This window comes from Lactuca virosa, chromosome 1 (assembly GCF_052849685.1).
Source record: "Lactuca virosa cultivar CGN04683 chromosome 1, Lactuca_virosa_CGN04683_v6, whole genome shotgun sequence".
Lineage (NCBI taxonomy): Eukaryota > Viridiplantae > Streptophyta > Magnoliopsida > Asterales > Asteraceae > Lactuca > Lactuca virosa.
Window position 1 is genome coordinate 296,015,515 of NC_136426.1, and position 19,877 is coordinate 296,035,391.

Sequence of the window (19,877 nt, forward strand, 5' to 3'; positions counted from 1 at the left end):
AATCCTTATGAATAAAAAATAAAATTAAAGTTGGAGGATGATAGTTGAAACATGTATGAATTAGAAATTAGAAATGCAAATATATGATATTGTTTCCCATAAACTCCTAAAAAATTGTAAAAGTGGTGGCCCAATTAAAACCAAGATATTTCTACAACATAATATCAAATTAACCTATTTCTACCCACCTTTTAAAAATAAACCTACATTTAAAAAAAAATTAGAAAATTAAAAAAAAAATAAAAAAAATAAAACTCGATTTATGAAAACACAAAAAGTTGACGACATTTATTATAGCCAATAGGTTGGGTAGATGTCCGTAAGTACATTAAAATGTTAATGGTCCCAAAATATAGTCATTAATTCCCATGAGGAACTTTACAAGACCTTTCCTCGGATGTATACTTCTAGCAAGTTCCTGTTTGTACGTGGCCCTAAATATTTATGTAACAATTTATGTAATTTCCCAAGAGATTACTAATGGTGCCTGGATAAATAGGCCTTATAAAAGCAAATCACCACGTCGGATTACATGTAATTTCTGGTTGATAAGGACGATTTTTCCACGTAGCACTTTTCATTAATTAATATCTGTTTATAAGCATCATCATCCCATATTTCAGTAGTGGGAGTTGTTAACGTCTCAACAAGTATAAATAGGCATGTTGGTATGTCTCATTTGGCAAACTAATTAAGCTGTATTTGAGCTTTTTCGCTAGCTACTAGCTATTCCATATTAATTATGGCTTTCACATGGAAAGTTATGTCTGTTTTAAATATAGTTATAATTGTTGTATTGCTATCTAAGAAAATCACTGTAGTTGCAAGGCATCCACAATGGTCGAATGAAAAAAAATATAATGTCCAGACAAGTGAAGATCTTGTAACAGACTTGCCTGGTCAGCCTAATGTAGAATTCCAACACTATGCTGGATATGTGACTGTAAATGAGAACAATGGCAGGGCTTTATTTTACTGGTTTTATGAAGCTTGGACTCTACCAGATGAGAAGCCTTTAGTGTTGTGGCTTAATGGAGGTATGAAAATTATCATCTTCTTGTATATAATGGAATTCCATAAAGATCTCGTTTATTTTTTTTATTATTATTTCTTTTTATCTCTGAAAACATCATTATTAAGAATGGAGTGACCGATAAACGTGTTGGGCTAGTTTCTGCTGTTTCGTTTTAATTTTAATTCAACGAATCAAACAAACTATACATTTTTATTAAGTAAAATAAATGTAGAGTTAATTATGTGCTTAAACCTCACGTGTTGCTTATATATAATTAGTGGGGTTGCGTGGACATCAACGTTTATCTTATACTATAATTCACCCACCTAGCTAGCACACGATTAATTGGTTTTGAGCATAATCCATGTCTCCATGACTACTATCCATTATGGTGACAAGTAACTATGTGTTTCAGGTCCTGGGTGTTCTTCCGTGGGTTATGGGGCTACACAAGAGATTGGACCATTCATAGTGAGCACAGATGGAAAAGATCTTCGGTTAAATCCATACTCATGGAATAGAGGTATATATAATCAATACTAATTATTATGTGCCATACCATCTTTTAGGGGAACACTATGCATAAATCATAGCAGGCATACTAGCTACATGCACATATACGTATATTAATTTTATTTCTTATTTTGAGGACATTGACAAAACAACTCTATTAAAATTTTGGATTCGCGTATAAAATTACTACACATTTCATACATATATTCATTGAATGCAAATTAGGTATTCCATCTCATTCAATTATTTAATTAAACAACTACGTACACTGATATACTCCTAGTTGTATCCTTCTCTATTTATAAAATATATTTGATTTGAGACATCAATCGATTTATTAAATGGTAATGCAGAAGCAAATATGTTGTTTCTCGAATCTCCTGTTGGTGTTGGATTTTCGTACTCCAACACAACTAGCGATTATGATAACCTTGGAGATGACCTCACCGGTAAGTCATATGATAAATAATTACAACACATATATATGTAGAAATAGAACATTCTCCACTAAAAAATATCGTGGAATGTTATATCAGCAAACGATGCGTATGCGTTCCTACATAATTGGTTCCTCAAGTTTCCTTCATATAGAAATAGAACATTCTATATTGCTGGAGAGAGCTATGCAGGTAAACATCAGAGATGTTTCATGTAAAACGTTAGTTTCTATTTATTTGGAAGCTCTCACATATGTCACCTATCTAATTTGTTTTATATATGCAGGAAAATATGTTCCAGAATTGGCAGGTCTTATTCAAGATAAAAACAAGGATCCATCAATGTTTATAAATCTGAAAGGAATATTGGTATTATCATTATAGATGCTTGAACACATATATAGTGCATCGATCATTCTTCTCTTGTTATAACAATAAGCTAATCAATTATCTATATTGCTTTACATACAGCTAGGTAACCCTGAAACAAGCGATGCTGAGGACTGGAAAGGGATGATAGACTACGCTTGGAGCCATGCTGTGGTATCAGATGAAACTCACAAAACCATAAGAGAATCTTGTGACTTCAACAGTAACAATACCTGGAGCAACGATGATTGTAGCGAAGGTGTGGATGAAGTTCTCAGACAATATAAAGAGATAGACATGTATAGCCTCTACACATCGGTCTGTATTCCCAATTCTGCATACACAGAAAATAAAGGCTTGCAATATGAGTTCAAGAAAAGTTCATCTAAGATGGTAGGTGATTAGTAATTATCAGCCTCATTTGTCTAAGTAGTTGAAAAACATGCGCCTTATGAAGATCCAAAAAAAGTAATTTTTTTATGTTTCTGACTAGGATAGGGTCAAGCTATTTAGACCCTTTTACATTCTTAAAGACCCCTAATAATTACTTTAACTTTTTTCCTAAAATAAACTAATAATTACAAAATAATTATCTTTTTTTTTAATTATAATTACATAATATTATACCCCTCATGATTACATAATAAACAAACTAATCATACATAATAAAAGGGTTCAATATAAAGATTTGTTTATAGGAAAAAAAATACCATTTTTATAAAAAAAAATATTAAAATAAAAATATATTTATTTTTTTCAAATCTATAAAATAAAATAATTTAAATAAAAAAATTAATTATTTTTTCTGTTTTTATATGCAATTTATTAAAATAATTTTATATGAAAGTATAATAATAAATGAATTCAAATACGATATAATAATTATAAAATAAAATTCTAATGTAAATACATATCAAAATAATTCAAATATATTCGTACATAAAAATAACTCAAATATACTCATACATAAAATTCTAGTGGAACAATTGGATTTTTTGGTGTGTGTCGTCACCTCATCAGACCACGGAAGCCATCCATTTGACGCCGCCGTCGGCAACCCCAACAGTCGACTCACCACCTCTCTCTTCCTCATTCTCTCTTTATTTTCCCGGCAGTTTCTAGCGGTGGGAAAAATGTGATTTTTTGGTGTGTGTGGATTTTCATTTGAGATTGGTGTATACTTACGTATTTTCAGATCATGTTTTCCGATGATGGGAGTGTGTATTAGGCAGTGAACATCCAAATAAATCTTTATTTTTTTAAAATTTTAAATATTAAAACAATAATATTATTTTTATAATATGATAAAAATGATGATTTTTATAATACAACAAAAATCTATCACTTGAAGAAATGGAAAAAAGAGCACAGGAAAAAAAAGCATGGGAATAAGAAAAAGTATATTTATACCTGAAAAATGAAGGGTCTTCTAAGAAAATATGGGGTCCAATTAACAGGACCCCTAAGATATTAAGTGGATACATCAATAGCATCAACAGATTAGTTCAAAATATTTGCCGTATTGGACATCGCACTAACTCATTAGTTTTTGGAAAGAACAACATGTACAAATAAAACATTAATATTTATCATATATATTCTTTTAGATGCCACGCATAATGGGAGGCTATGATCCTTGCCTTGATGACTACGCTAAAAGTTATTACAATAGACTTGAAGTTCAGAAGGCTCTGCACGTTGGGGATGGTCATCAACTCAAGAACTGGAGCATTTGCAAGTAATGAAATTATTTTATTCTTTCGAGATTAATTAGTTACCTACAATAAGTAATAATGTGATAATAGTACTAACTTTACAACAATGGTTGAAGTATGGATATATTTGATGGCTGGGCACAAACCAAAGCATCTGTTATTCCGATATACAAAAAATTAATTGCTGCAAAACTTAGAATATGGGTCTACAGGTATGTATAGCACCAACATATACAAAAAAATGTGGAAACTTTATTATTATTATTGTTGTTTGTTTTATTATTGCGTTTTGGTGCAATAGTGGAGATACCGATGGAAGAGTCCCTGTGTTGTCCACAAGATATAGTTTAAGCTCTCTAGGACTGCCAATTATTCGAGCATGGAGGCCTTGGTACCATCAGAAGCAGGTAATTAACTTTGTTATTTGTTTCTTTAAATCTAAATAAATCAATAAAAACTGATCGAAATCGGTTATACTAGCGGTGCTTCTTGTTTTTAATACGTCAACATTCAACAATAATATTTGTTAATACCCAAAAAAGATAACGTAACTTCACTTTTCATTGTTTAATACAAGTAATGACCATTTATCAACTTCCTACAACTTTCCAATCAAATGGGGTGTAATTTCTTAAATTTAATATATATAGACCTGACGTACCAAATATGTTAGTCGTCTTTGTTAGGATCGAGACACTTAACACACGACTCTAAACACACACACAGCTCACGAAAAACAAGAACACAAGGATGAACATGAGGGATTTAACGTGGTTCGGTCCTTCTCTGACCTACGTCCACCGGTAACTAGGAATTTATATTTCTTGGTGCTAATCTGCACTCTTTTTGTGTTACACTAGATACAAGTTTTACAAATGAAAGGAAGAAGCCTATTTATAATATTTTGAGTCGTAAGTTTTTTCTTCCATTCACATACATGTGAAATTGATAAGGCCACCATTGTTGAAATTCTGCAGCCGTAACAATTTTTCCATGTTCACATGAGAGTCCTTGTTTCCTGCCACTTCTTTTGACTAACCCAATGGCTTCACACTCAACAATCTCCCACTTGAAGCCACGGAACAATCTTCACCTGTGCTTCAACTGTGCATCTGTATTTGATCTTAACTCCTTCCTAGTTACCCTGGCCTTCTCTTCAATTAACCTGAAGGCCAGTTGAAGCTTTCGTTAGCTCCAACACATCAGTCATGGCTAAGTCTGCCACTGACCTGTTCTCTGTCTCCATCGGCTCCCACTGAAATGAACTGCCCGATCCTGGAACATCCTGAGAACAAACGACACTCTCCATATGAAGCAGATAATCTGGAGAGACTTTTACAGATGGAATACTGGTTCTCTTAACCCACTGTGTTCTGGGTATTCTAGCTGAAGCACAACCCTTGCTCCCACTGCTATGAATGCCCTTGACTGGTTTTTCTGAACCGTTCCAAACACGTTCAACCTGAATCTGACATGTGACTCTGGGTTTGCCATCTGCAAAGCAAACCTTCTTCTGTCCACGAGACTCTATGAACCGGATTTTGTTTTTCTTCTGAACTGGGACGGTTACTCCCTCAGACGGTAAACTGACCATATATAATGAACCCCTCTTATGTCCACGAGCTATCACAAGATTTCCTTTGACAACCTTCCACTGTCCATTCCTGAACTTAACCTCGTGTCCCTGTTCATCCAACTGCCCAACAGAAATCAATTGTTTCTTCAGACTTGGAATTACCCGGACATCCTTCAAAGTCCATGGACCGACTGGAGTCTTCAGATCTAAGTCACCTATGCTCGTCACATCAAGAACCTCATCGTTCGCCAGTCTTACCTTACCAAAATCTCATTCTTTCAGATTCTGCAGTGCTTCACGGCTGTGGGTAGCGTGAAATGAAGCACCCGAATCCATAACCCAGGAATCCACATTGCTCTCCACACTACAGATCAAAACATCATCATCTGAATGGTCTACTGCAACGTTAACTTCTTTCTTGTCTTTTGGACATTGATTCCTGAAATGTCCAACCTCTTTACAGTTCCAACAAGTCACATCATTTCGAGTCCTCGACTGACTCCTTCTCCTGTTCCCGCTCCCACTACCTCTGTTATTTCTTCTACCTCTGACCGCATTCAATTGTTCACTTGATGATTCCCCGGAATTTCTTCGTCTGACGTCTTCGCCTAGAATTAAATCCCGAATTCCCTCAAAAGTGAGCTCTTTCGATCCTGCGGAACTAGTAACGGCTGTAACTGTTCCGGTCCAACTGTCAGGTAATGATGATAACAGTAGTAAAGCTTGAACTTCGTCCTCAAATTTTATTCCCACTGACCCAAGTCTGGATAAAATCGAGTTCAAATTGTTGATGTGTACTGTAACTGAACTTCCTTCCCTCATCCTCGTGTTGACTAGTTCCCGAATCAGGAAGACTTTATTTGCTGCCGACGGCTTCTCGTACATATTAGACAATGCCTCCATGATTCCCTTTGCCGAGGTCTCCTTCAAAATGTTGAAGGCAACATCCTTTGACAAAGTCAGTCTAATAAATGCCTTGGCCTTCTTATCCAAAGTCTCCCAGTTTGCTTGTGTGATCACCTCCGGTTTTTCACCTAAAACTGCGTCCAACTCTTTTGCTTTCTGCCTTTTTCTGAAAGATTAGGGGCTAAACTGCAATTTTCTGAAAGTTCATGGGCTAAACTGCAATTTTCTGAAAGTTCAGGGGCTAAACTGCAATTTTTCAAATCTGCTACAGTGTTGCTACAGTGTTGCTACAGTGTCATCTTCTCCGGCGGACTGCTACAGTGTCTGGTGCTACAGTGTCGTCTTCTCCGGCGGAACTGGTTTTTCCGGTCACTATTCCGGCAAACCTTTGACCGGCGATTTGGACGTCTTCCAGTGGTCAAAAAATTCAGAAATAATTATTTTCGGAATCTTCGGAACGAGACCTTTCCAACGGTATACACCAAAATCGTTTTTGACGAAAAAAAATTTCAACCAAAAACTTAAAATCACCTTCTGGAGCTACAACCTTGCTCTGATACCACTTGTTAGGATCGAGACACTTAACACACGACTCTAAACACACACACAGCTCACGAAAAACAAGAACACAAGGATGAACATGAGGGATTTAACGTGGTTCGGTCCTTCTCTGACCTACGTCCACCGGTAACTAGGAATTTATATTTCTTGGTGCTAATCTGCACTCTTTTTGTGTTACACTAGATACAAGTTTTACAAATGAAAGGAAGAAGCCTATTTATAATATTTTGAGTCGTAAGTTTTTTCTTCCATTCACATACATGTGAAATTGATAAGGCCACCATTGTTGAAATTCTGCAGCCGTAACAATTTTTCCATGTTCACATGAGAGTCCTTGTTTCCTGCCACTTCTTTTGACTAACCCAATGGCTTCACACTCAACAGTCTTTGGGTTAATAAAACCTTTGAACTTGATCCTTATAGAATAAAGCACAATATTTTCTGTAGACAATATGAAGTGCTATGTTTAATGGAACTTCAAGCATAGTTAGTGGGTGGAGGATCATCTCTTTTTCTAATTATATATTCAATATTTACTTAAGATATCATGTCAACCACATGTTACGGTTTTGTGTTCATCGTCACATAAATGCATATCTATGGTATGTTTATCCATAGATTCATTTCTTTTAGCAATTTTCCAACATTTGTTATCTGCATTTAAATTTATCCTAATAACCCACAAGTGCACCCGACCAAATGAGAATGACAAATTAATGAACATAAATCTTAATTTGTGCCACTAAGTAGGTTTCTTTCTTTTGGGCATACAGGTTGCTGGTTGGCTTCAAGAATATAGAGGGCTTAGTTTCGCTACATTTAGAGGAGCTGGTCATGCAGTGCCCATTTTTAAACCAAGTGAATCGCTAGCATTCTTCGCTTCCTTTCTCCTCGGGGAGTCTCCATCATCCCAACGATAACTGTGTCATCCATGCCTGAAGTATTCTCACACATCACAATGAATTATCTCTAGAGAACAACTAGTACTACTAACCTCGTTAAGCATCCCCTACTTTTTTCTGATGCTCTTCTTTTGGAACAAGAGATCTTTGTTGTGTGACTTCTCCCTAAAAATGTTCAATATAATAAATGAAAATTCTGGCTGCCTATTATTACAAGATATAGTTTCTTCTTTGTTGATGACAATAACACTCACAGATATCTCCACACACAGATACACATTTAAAAGAAAATGCTCGTACTGCTCCGATAAGGTGAAAAGTGTGCAACTCCTGTGCAATGTGGCTCCAAGAACGACCTTATGTACATTTTACATTATTTGAACCCACATATCCATCTACATGACCAGAGTATATCAGTTTCTCTTAAACTAAGTCGATTTATGTTCTGTATTTCTACAGATGTATATAGGCTAGGCTCAGGAAAAGAATACACTACAAGAAAAAAGGGAATTAGCGGTGACAAAAGTCGCTGCTAAAGATCTGTCGCCGCTAAAAACCTTGTCACCGGTAATTCCCTCTGTCGCCCGGTAATAGTTTAATAGTGTCGCACGTAATATTATTTTTAATTTTTTTTTAAATCAACACTTTCGGGTGCAAAAAAACTGATACGCAACGACATTAAATGAAGAAACAAATTACATAATGACATCCAATTAGGTACCAAATAGTGTTATAATTTCATACAAATACCAAAATAAACAACAATAGTGTTATAACTCCAACAAGTACCAAAGTTTCACAACAAGTCTAACATTCAAAACACAAACTAATTATCGGATGAATTACCATTATCTCCGTTCCCCTCATTTCCTCCTTCATCTTTCCCCGATTGAAAAAAATGCATAAAGTTCTTCCCTACATGCCGGATCGTTGAGCTATTCCCGAAAATTTTCCAACTACATAGTAAATAATAACATATATGCGCTTATAAGTTAAATTATGAAACATAAACAAAAACTAACAAAGTACATTGTTATTTCTTGCACTTAAATACAAAAATACCAAAAGTACATTGTTATTTCTTGCACTTTGGACATAAACACAATTACCAAATCAACATGCATTTAATAATGCTAAAGTACATCGCTATTTTTAAACTATGGACAAAAAACCAAAGTACATTGTTATTTCTTGTACATGGAACAGAAACATAATTACCAAATCAACATATAAACTACAATTTTATTTTTAAACTATCGAAAAAAACCAAAGTATATTGCTATTTCTTTCACTTGGAACATAAAGACAATTACAAACACAATTACCAAATCAACATTCATTTATTGATGTCAAAGTACATTTCTATTTTTAAACTAGGGGCAAAAAAACCAAAGTACATTGCTATTTCTGTACTTGGAACATAAACACAATTACCAAATCAACATGCATTTATTGATCATTATATATATATATATATATATATATATATATATATATATATATATATATATATATATATATATATATGAGACTTTAAAATTAAATAGTCTACTTTGTTTATGCTAAAGAACCTTAAATACAAGAAATACCAAAAGTACATTGCCATTTCTTACACTTGGGATAAAACACAATTACAAACACAATTACCAAAACAACATGCATTTATTAATACCAAAGTACATTCCTATTTCTTGCACTTGGGACAAAAAAAAACAAAAGTAGATTGTGTGACAACTGCGAAAACTTTATCAATGACCACCATTAAAAATTTGCATAAACAAAATAAATGTAATAGAGTATCAATAAAATATTTCATTTATAAATAAATGTGATTGAGTATACTCTTGCACATAAGAATAAAACGACTAATAGGCTAAAAACAAGTGACCAAAAATTTATATCGTCTCCTAAATTGGTTAACACATCTGGAAAGTACACGGCGACATGAATCCAATGATATAAACTTCGTAAAAATCTGACTTCAATTGGAGGAGTTATGATTTTTGTAAAAAGTAAAATCAATCACATAAATAAAGTTATTAACGTCAAAATAGTATGAAGAGATCAGTCAAGTTTTGGCTAGTGTCACAAAGAGGAGAGTCGCAGTACTCATCGAGATAAAAAAAACTTTAAGACAAGAACACCGAAAACGGGGTCAGTGTTAGGAGGATATCATTTTTATAAAACCTTCTAATTATACCCCTGTTTGGCCAAAAGATGAAAGTTAAAACTAGCCAAAACAACCTAAAGATAAGTTCTGGTATTCGTTGAGATCATCACACATATATTGTAACATCTCGACTCCCAGGTATGAATTCCAAGAATTTTTATACATCATTTAACACCTACTCGACGAGTTGAAGGCCCCAACTCGTCGTGTAGAAACTGATCAGGCCGCGTGGTTTATGGAACCCACTCGACGAGTTGGAGGACCCCAACTCGACGAGTTGAGGTTGTGCATGAAAACCCTAATTTTTAGGGTTTACACCCTATTTAAAGGACCTAAAGTCCCCTCACCGGCCTCCCTTATCACTTTACAGTCCAAAGAAACCCTACTTCGAGCCTTATTGTAACATCCCGACTCCCACATATAATATTTAATTAAATTATATTCATTTTGTCAGGACAGCTCGACGAGTTGGAGGCCCCAACTCGCCGAGTAGAGATGAAGATACCCGCGTGATTTTTAGAGTCTACTTTACTAGTTGGAGGACCCCAACTCGATGAGTAGGAGTTGAGTGTGAAAACCCTAATTTGCTGGAATTGTGCCCTATTTAAAGGACCTTAAGCCTTTCATTCCGCCTCCCTTATCACTTTAGCACCCTGAGAGAAACCCTAAACGAGTTGGTATCATCTGTGAGATAAAGAGAGAGAGAGAGAGAGAGAGAGATAGAGAGAGAGAGAGAGAGAGAAAGAGGCTAAAAGTGTGTGATTTGGTGTATTCTTGGAAGGAGATAGAAGAGCAAAAGGCTTGGAACGAGAAAAGCCCTTGGATCCAATGTTCTTTCAGTGCTAGCTACTATTTGGAGGTAAAAAGTTATCACCTTGATCATTGTTTGGTTAGATCTCTTCACTAGGCAGTTTGTGGCCATTTCCATCTTCCTTTTTGAGTCTTTAAGTTGTTTGAGCATGCCATGAAGTTGAGACTTCAGATCTGGACAGTAGTAGGTCCCTTGGTCCTAAAGATTCAAGCTTTATCAAGCTATTGGCCAACTTTCATACATTAAACTCTTTATAGAGCTTTGTTTTGGCTTTTTGAGCCCTAGGTGCCATGCATGGACGTAAAGCTTGCAGCTTTACATGATACTTCAGCCTTTGAAGGCTATATCTAGAGTATGGGGCCTTAGTTCAGCTTAAAAACATCTGAATGAGAAAATGGACTGATGGGACTCGACGAGTTGATGAGCCAACTCGACGAGTCGGTTAGGGTTTTTCCCAATAGTCTGGAAACGTGCAAACTCAACGAGTTGATAAGAAAACTCGGCGAGTTTAGTTGGGCTTTTCCCGATTTTCTGAGAACAGGAGGAACTCGACGAGTCGCATAGATGCACTCGACGAGTTGGGTCAACATGGACTGTTGACTCGATTGTTGACTTTCGTTGACTTTTAGGGTTTGGTCAAGTTATGGATTATGGAGACCATGGAGGGGTAAAATAGTATTTTCACCCTTTCCAAGAGTTAGTAAAGGGGTTAGCTTAACATCTTTAGAGTTGTTATTATAAAGTGTTAATTAGAGATGATTATGACATGTAGGAGGAGTCTAGACCGATCGTTGAGTACGATACCTACTTGCTTACTTACGAGGTGAGTCTTGTCACTATAGTTACCTGAGTGGTAATACTGTGTGACCGGAGGGTCTTATTTGAGCTATTGACTGGAGGGTCTTATATGAGTTACTGACCAGAGGGTCTTATGTGCTTATACTGAGTTATGTGATATCATGCATTTTGTCTTTGTTATTTATGATGTATATTATGTATGTGCTTTATTGAGTTAGGACCGGAGGGTCTTCACTGGGATACCGGACTGGAGGGTCCTACCCGAGCTGTGAGACCGGAGGGTCCTCATTGAGACACATAACCGGAGGGTCCTTATTGACATATAGCCATGGGAGGCTAATTAATTGTGCATGGTATTTTGGGGAACTCACTATGCTTTGTGCTTACAGTGTTATGTGAAATGTGTTTCAGGTACCTCTCAGGATCGCGGGAAAGCGTCGGCTTGATAGTACACACCAGCTTGAGATTATGTTGTTTTGAGGATTCTGGGATATTATCAAACATTTTGTTGTCTTGTGTTTTGAACAACTTATACAATGGGTTTTTGAAACTGTGAGATTGTTTTTATGTGGTTTTAAAAATGAAAATGTTGTTTGAAAATTTAGAGTGTTACAAGTTGGTATCACAGTCTTGGTTTGAGGGATTTGGATGTACTTTCGGGTATGTCTGGACTCAAACTGGAGATTTGAGAAAGTTTTCTAAAAAGAAATTATTTTTCTAAAAACGAGTAATAGTTTCTAAGAGAAAATGAGATAGAGCAGTGTGTACAATCAGCCAGAGCCCGAACGGTGATTTCCTAAAATACCACTACTTGTTTATATTATGAGATACTTATGAGATATTAGAGATGCATGCTAGAGGATAGGCTAGGTATTTCAGGAATTTAGAGTTAGAGTTGCCTTATTCATGATGCCTTAGCCTAGGGAATGCTATTGATTGATATTTTCTTCTATTTGCTCTATGTGTGTGTTGAGTAGGGATACATAGCAGGAATCTTTTAGAGAGAGTTTTGAGTAATCTAAGAGAGATACCTAGATGAGCATTGAGGAATCTACCGAGAGAGTAGTTTGATATCCGTGAGGGATAGAGTACTTGTGAATTAGGGTCCTAGGAGGAGGACTTGGGACGACTACAGGTTGGTGTGGAAGGTAGTATTGGGCCCGTACTACTGAAAGTACCGGATCTGTATGCGACCCACGTAAGAACCTTAGGATACTAAAGAGCATGTAGGGGTGGGTAATGGCGTGAGTGCTTGAGCTAGTCTCTGATGATTTTCGTGTTTGTGTTTCAGAGACACTATGGTGATTACCCGCAACAACCACGGGAGTAGTGGTACCAGTGACGAGGAGATCCGCAGGATCATTCACAAGGAGGTGGTCGCAATTATCAGAGAGGCCATACCAGAGATGTTCGGGTTTATTAAGGCCACACTGATTGAGACATTTGATGAGCGATACACTGCTGTCCCGGAGGATGCTGCTGCTGTAGCCACCGTAGCCGTAGCTGTTGCGAGGCCACAGGGGGGTGACTCGTTGTTGTTTCGGGAGTTCAGCAACACGAAGCCAGCAGAGTTTGACGGGACCCAAGACCCGATTTCTTCCATGAGATGGATCTCCGACATTGAGGGATGTTTCAATATGTTTTCGTGCTCGGAGCACTTGATAGTTCAGTTTGCATTGAACCAGCTTCGCATGGGAGCGAATGACTGGTGGAAGTTCGTGACGACTGATTTTACTCTTGCAGATCATGCTCCAGTTACTTGGGAGAGGTTTACCAAGTTGTTCAGATATGAGTATGTTCCCCAGGTGGAGAGGGAACGTTTGGCATAGGAGTTTCTTTCTCTCAAGCAGAAGACAGAATCAATGGTACAGATTACGGGGATGTTCCATGAGAGGGCGCTGTTCTGCCTTGAGCACGTGTCTACTGAGCAGGCACGTGTGAGCCGGTATTTGAGCATCTTGAGGAGAGATATACGGGATTTCATCGCGAAATCGTCATATAGGACATTGGATGAGTTGTAGACCAGTGCCAGGAGGAGAGAGATTGAGTTGGAAATTCAGACCAGGGAGGATGGAGAGCACCAGGGGAAAGATATGACACCAGCGCAGTCGCAGCCGACGATGAAGCGGACTAAGCCCGTTGATTCGAGAGCAGGAGGCCAGAAGGGCCGCACTTGTGGCAAGTGCGGCAAGATCCATGAGGGATCTTGCCGAGCAGGGATTTGCTACAAAGGTGGCAAGGAGGGGCACATGACGAAGGACTGCCCCAAGGGATTTTCGGTTTGCTTTCATTGCAACCAGATGGGCCAACGGAAGGCCGAGTGTCCTCATCTCACTCAGGGATCAGCCCAGACTTCTGCTCCTGCAGCTTTATGTGTTACTGATGGTTGGCCGGGCAAGGCCGAGGCTCCGAGAGCTCGTGGGAGAGCATTCCAGCTGATTATGGAGGAGGTACGCGCAGCGCCTGATGTTGTTGTTGGTACGTATCTCCTTATTTATGTTATTTTGAGATTTGTTATGCTTATTTTGTGTTGCATTTAAGTACTTTTCTTGTGATTTATGTGCATGCCTTGGTGTTATTTGACTCGGGTGCGAGTCGATCTTTTGTGTCTTTATCCTTTAGTTGTCACATTAGTGTTAGACGCGAGGCATTGAGTCGACCGCTGAGCGTTTCTATAACCGATGAGCATGTGGCTTTTGCCACTGATTTATTCCGGGGATGTGTTTTAGAGATCTTTGGTGTTGAGTTTTCATAGATCTTGTGCCGATAGCGATGGGTGATGTATGTGTCATAGTGGGCATGGATTGGTTGAGCTGGTTTGGAGCAGTGATTGACTGTGAGCATCCGATGGTGGCCATACGAGACCCTATTAGGGGAGTACTTATTGTGTATGGAGAGGGAAGTAGATCGGGATCAGATTTTTTGCTCTGCCGCCAGGCCGAGGCAGAGTTTGCAGCATGGATGCATGGGGTTTTTAGCGTACGTGATGGATACGCGAGTTGCCACTGAGAGGCCGAGTTCTATTTCTGATGTTCCAGTTGTATATGAGTTCCTGGATGTTTTCCCCGAGGAATTGCCGAGTGTGCCTCTTGAGAGGCAAGTGGAGTTCCGGATCGATCTGATTCCGGGCGCGACGCCTATTTCCAAGGCACTTTATCGCCTTGCGCCGCCTGAGATGCAGGAGTTGTCCTTGCAGCTACAGGAGATGTTGGGGAAGGGTTTTATTAGAACGAGTAGCTCACCGTGGGGAGCGCCGATCCTTTTTATCAAGAAAAAGGATGGTTCACACCGGATATGCATCGATTACCGGGAGTTAAACAAGGTGACGGTCAAGAACTGTTATCCACTATCGAGGATCGACGTTTTGTTTGATTAGTTGTAGGGGGAGTCTTGGTTTTCCAAGATTGATTTGAGATCAGGGTATCATCAGATGAGAGTCTGCGAGGAGGATATCCAGAAAATGGCCTTTCAGACTAGTTATGGGCATTACGAGTTTGTGGTGATGCCTTTCGGGCTCACCAATGCACCGGCAACGTTCATGGACCTCATGAACCGGGTGTGCAGGCCCATATTGGATCGGTCGGTGATTGTGTTCTTTGAGGATGGAGAGGCTTTATGCCAAATTCTCCAAGTGTGATTTCTGGTTACGACAGGTCCAGTTCTTGGGACACCTCTTTAACCATAATGAGATTTTGGTTGACCCGACGAAGATTGAGGCAGTTATGCGATGGGAGGTGCCGAGATCCCCATCAGAGATCAGGAGTTTTTTGGGTCTGACGGGTTACTATCGGAGGTTTATCAGAGATTTCTCCAAGATTGTCGTTCCTCTCACCAGATTGACTTGGAAGGGTGTTACTTTTGTCTGGGGACCTGAGTAGCAGGCTTCATTCGAGACTCTTCACCAGAGATTGTGCGAAGCTCCTGTGTTATCCCTTTCGGAGGGAGTAGAGGACTTAGTAATCTACTGTGATGCATCCATTTCAGGGTTGGGTGTTGTTTTGATGCAGAGGGGCACGTGATAGCATATGCATCGAGGCAGATGAAGCCTCACGATATGAGATATCCCACCCATGATTTGGAGTTGGGGGCGGTGGTATTCACCTTCAAGGTTTGACGCCACTATCTTTATGGTGTCCGATGTACCATATAAACAGACCATAAGAGCCTAAATTACCTTATGGACCAGCCCAACTTGCATATGAGACAGAGGAGGTCGTAGAGAAGCGAGTGCTCTGATCTGAGACATGTGGATGAGGATGACGGTGATGACTTGAGTCTTAGATACCATCCGAGAGGCCCAAGCGGTGGACATGAGACCAGAGAACCGTAAGAGAAAGCGGGAGATCAGGCAGATTTCTGAGTTTGAGACTGATAGTCATGGGCTTATGACCATACGTGGGCGGATATGGGTGCCATATTCGGGTGGAGCTCGACAGTTTTTGATGGAGGAGGCCCATAAGTCGAGGTTTTCCATTCACCCTAGGGCCACTAAGATGTATTTGGACTTGAGAAGGGATTATTGGTGGCTCTGTATGAAGAGAGATATGGCATGGGTAGTCGAGAAATGTCTGACCTGTCGTCATGTCAAGGCAGATCACCAGCGTCCTCATGGCAAGTTGCAGCCTTTGGAGATTCCTCTATGGAAGTGGGAGCAGATTTCCATGGATTTTATTACTAAGTTACCAAGGACTGTGCGAGGTGTTGATATGATATGAGTGATTATATATCAGTTGACGAAAAGTGCTTACTTCCTGGCTATAAGTGAGAGCTCTTCTACGGAGAAATTGGCCAAGATCTACGTTCAAGAGGTGGTGGCATGGAATAGGGTGCCAACATTGATAGTGTTTGATCGGGATGTGCGTTTTACTTCTAGGTTTTGGAAGAATTTTCATGAGGACTTGGTTACCCGATTGCATTTCAACACTGCTTACCATCCATAGACATATAGGCAGAGCGAACGGATGATTCAGACGCTCGAGGACATGCTACACACATGTGTTATGGACTTCGGTGGGAGTTGGGACTCCTATCTGCCCTTGGCTGAGTTTTCATACAACAACAGCCATCACTCCAGTATCAGTATACCTCCCTTTGAGCTTTTATACGGGAGGAGGTGCCGGACTCCCATCTGTTGGGGAGAGGTAGGGCAGAGAGTGATGGGGAGCACTGAGATAGTGCTCAAGACGACAGAGCATATCCAGCAGGTCAAACAGAGGTTACTAACGACCCAGAGTCGTCAGAAGAGTTACGCAGACCGGCGACGTTCAGTGCTAGAGTTCCAGGTCGGGGATCATGTCCTCCTGCAAGTATCCCAATGGAAAGGGTTGATTCGATTTAGGAAGAGGGGCAAGCTGAGCCCTAGATACATCGATCCTTTCATAGTGATTGCCCGAGTGGGTAAGGTAGCTTATCAGTTAGATTTTCCTGCGGAGTTGAGCCAGATCCACAACACCTTCCATGTGTCCCAGCTGAGGAAATGTGTAGCCGATGAGACGGCAGTGGTCCCTTTAAGGGACATTCAGGTTGATGATCGCATGAACTACATTGAGAAGCCGGTGGCGATTTTGGATAAGAAGGTGAAGGTCTTGAGGAATATAAAGGTCCCTTTGGTTCAAGTTCAGTGGCAGCATCGGAAGGGATCCGAGTGGACTTGGGAACCGGAGTCCGAGATGCGTGAGCAGTATCCAAAGTAGTTTCCGGAGGATGTCTTCAAGGGCGAATTCTGATTCTAGTGGGGGAGAATTGTAACATCCCGACTCCCAGGTATAATATTTAATTAAATTATATTCATTTTGCCAGGACAGCTCGATAAGTTGGAGGCCCCAATTCGCCGAGTAGAGATGAAGATACCCGCATGATTTTTAGAGTCTACTCGACGAGTTGGAGGACCCCAACTCGACGAATAGGAGCTGAGTGTGAAAACCCTAATTTTCAGGGTTTGTGCTCTATTTAAAGGACCTTAAGCCTTTCATTCCGCCTCCCTTATCACTTTAGCACCATGAGAGAAACCCTAAACAACCTGGTATCATCTGAGAGAGAGAGAGAGAGGCTAAAAGTGTGTGATTTGGTGCATTCTTGGAAGGAGATAGAAGAGAAAAAGGCTTGGAACGAGAAGAAGCCCTTGGATCCAGTGTTCTTTCAGTGCTAGCTGCTATTTGGAGGTAAAAAGCTATCACCTTGATCATTTTTTGGTTAGATCTCTTCACCAGGGAGTTTGTGGCCATTTCCAACTTCCCTTTTGAGTCTTTAAGTTGTTTGAGCATGCCATGAAGTTGATACTTCAGATCTGGACAGTATGAGGTCCCTTGGGCCTAAAGATTCAAGCTTTATCAAGTTATTGGCCAACTTTCATACATTAATCCCTTTATAGAGCTTTGTTTTGGAATTTTGAGCCTTAGGTGCCATACATGGACGTAAAGCTTGCAATTTTAAGTGATACTTCAGCCTTAGAAGGCTAGATCTGGAGTGTGGGACCTTAGTTCAACTTAAAAACGCCTGAATGAGAAAATGGACTGAAGGGACTCGACGAGTTGATGAGCCAACTCGACGAGTCGGTTAGGGGTTTTCCTAATATTCTGGACACGTGCAAACTCGACGAGTTGATGAGACAAGTCGGCGAGTTGAGTTGGAGTTTTCCAAATTTTCTGAGAATAGGAGGAACTCGACAAATTGCATAGATGCACTTGATGAGTTGGGTCAACATGGACTGTTGGCACGAGTGTTGACATTCGTTGACTTATAGGGTTTGGTCACGACATGGATTATGGAGACTATGGAGGGGTAAAATGGTCTTTTCACCCTTTCCAAGAGTTAGTAAAGGGGTTAGCTTAACATCTTTAGAGTTTTTATTATAAAGTGTTAATTAGAGATGATTATGACATGTAGGCGGAGTCTAGACCGATCGTTGAGTACGAGACCTACTTGATTACTTACGAGGTGAGTCTTGTCACTATACTTACCTGAGTGGTAATACTGTGTGACCGGAGAGTCTTATTTGAGATATCGACCGAAGGGTCTTATCTGAGTTACTGACAAGAGGGTCTTATGTGCTTATATTGAGTTATGTGATATCATGCATTTTGTCTTTGCGATTTATGTTGTATATTATTTCTGGGCTTTATTTAGTTAGGACCGGAGGGTCCAAACCGAGTTGTGAGAACGGATAGTCTTCACTGAGATACCGGACTGGAGGGTCCGACCCGAGCTGTGAGACCGGAGGGTCCTCATTGAGACACATGACCGGAGGGTCCTTATTGAGATATAGCCATGAGAGGCTAATTATTTGTGCATGGTATTTTGGGGAGCTCTCTAACCTTCGTGCTTACTGTGTTGTGTGAAATGTGTTTCAGGTACCTCTCAGGATCGCGGGAAGGCGCAAGCTTGATTGTACACACCAACTTCAGATTATGTTGTTATGAGGATTCTCGGATATTATCAAACATTTTGTTGTCTTGTGTTTTGAACAACTTATACATTGAGTTTTTGAAACTGTGATATTGTGTTTATATGGTTTTAAAAATGAAAATTTTGTTTGAAAATTTAGAGTGTTACCCTTATACCTTCTTGTGTATGTGTGAGAGCCTTGGAGCGTGATTTTGGCGGGGTTGTGAAGGAACTTGGAGCTTGAAGAGGTTGGAGCAAACAGAGAAGCAGTAGATCCTACATCTTCTCTGTGGTAGCAACCATTTGGAGGTAAAAAGTCTTTACCTTGGCTTTCCATTTCTTAGATCTCCTCTTATGAAAGTATATGGTCATTTTTGGTGCAAAATGGAGTCATTCTCGGATTTCAGCTTGTCCAGAGGATGTGGTTTCATATCTAGACACCTCTAAGCCTCCATGAACATAAATTCGCCCACTTTATCTAGTCTTGGCCCTCCTCCATGCCTTAAACATCTTATTAAGCTTAGTTTTGTTGTTTTAATCCCTTTGAGGCCATGCATGCACATAAAGTTAGCAACTTTACGTGATATCTTAGTCCTAGGAGGCTAGATATGTAGTTTGGGGCCTTGGAGTCGACTGGAAAGGTCTGAACAAGTTAAGATAGGAAAACTCGACGAGTTACTTAGCCAACTCGACGGGTTGGATAGGGTTTACCCACCTTCTG

The 19,877-nt window shown here is 39.5% G+C and overlaps 1 protein-coding gene across 4 annotated transcripts; it reads left to right on the forward strand.

The window, feature by feature from the left end:
- Window positions 1-678: 678 nt before the first annotated feature.
- Window positions 679-19,201, forward strand: LOC145167315 (serine carboxypeptidase-like 31). 4 transcript variants are annotated; one of them, XM_079086494.1, is made up of 10 exons: window positions 679-1,037; window positions 1,431-1,538; window positions 1,882-1,977; window positions 2,065-2,157; window positions 2,252-2,334; window positions 2,437-2,727; window positions 3,942-4,072; window positions 4,166-4,261; window positions 4,351-4,456; window positions 19,123-19,201. In XM_079086494.1, the coding sequence occupies exons 1-10, from the start codon at window positions 743-745 to the stop codon at window positions 19,189-19,191; spliced, it is 1,368 nt and encodes a 455-aa protein (XP_078942620.1). In that variant the 5' UTR covers window positions 679-742; the 3' UTR covers window positions 19,192-19,201. The 4 variants fall into 4 exon arrangements, with proteins under 4 accessions (XP_078942620.1, XP_078942616.1, XP_078942611.1 ...); XM_079086490.1 differs by lacking the exon at window positions 19,123-19,201 and adding an exon at window positions 12,185-12,345; XM_079086485.1 differs by lacking the exon at window positions 19,123-19,201 and adding an exon at window positions 7,866-8,201.
- Window positions 19,202-19,877: the final 676 nt, after the last annotated feature.

Excerpts from the sequence above, each read along its gene's own strand:
- LOC145167315 (XM_079086485.1), top strand. The coding sequence starts at position 743 with ATGGCTTTCACATGGAAAGTTATGTCTGTTTTAAATATAGTTATAATT. Across the intron at positions 1,038-1,430 it reads AGTGTTGTGGCTTAATGGAG|GTCCTGGGTGTTCTTCCGTG; the intron begins GTATGAAAATTA and ends TATGTGTTTCAG. Across the intron at positions 2,728-3,941 it reads AGAAAAGTTCATCTAAGATG|ATGCCACGCATAATGGGAGG; the intron begins GTAGGTGATTAG and ends ATATTCTTTTAG.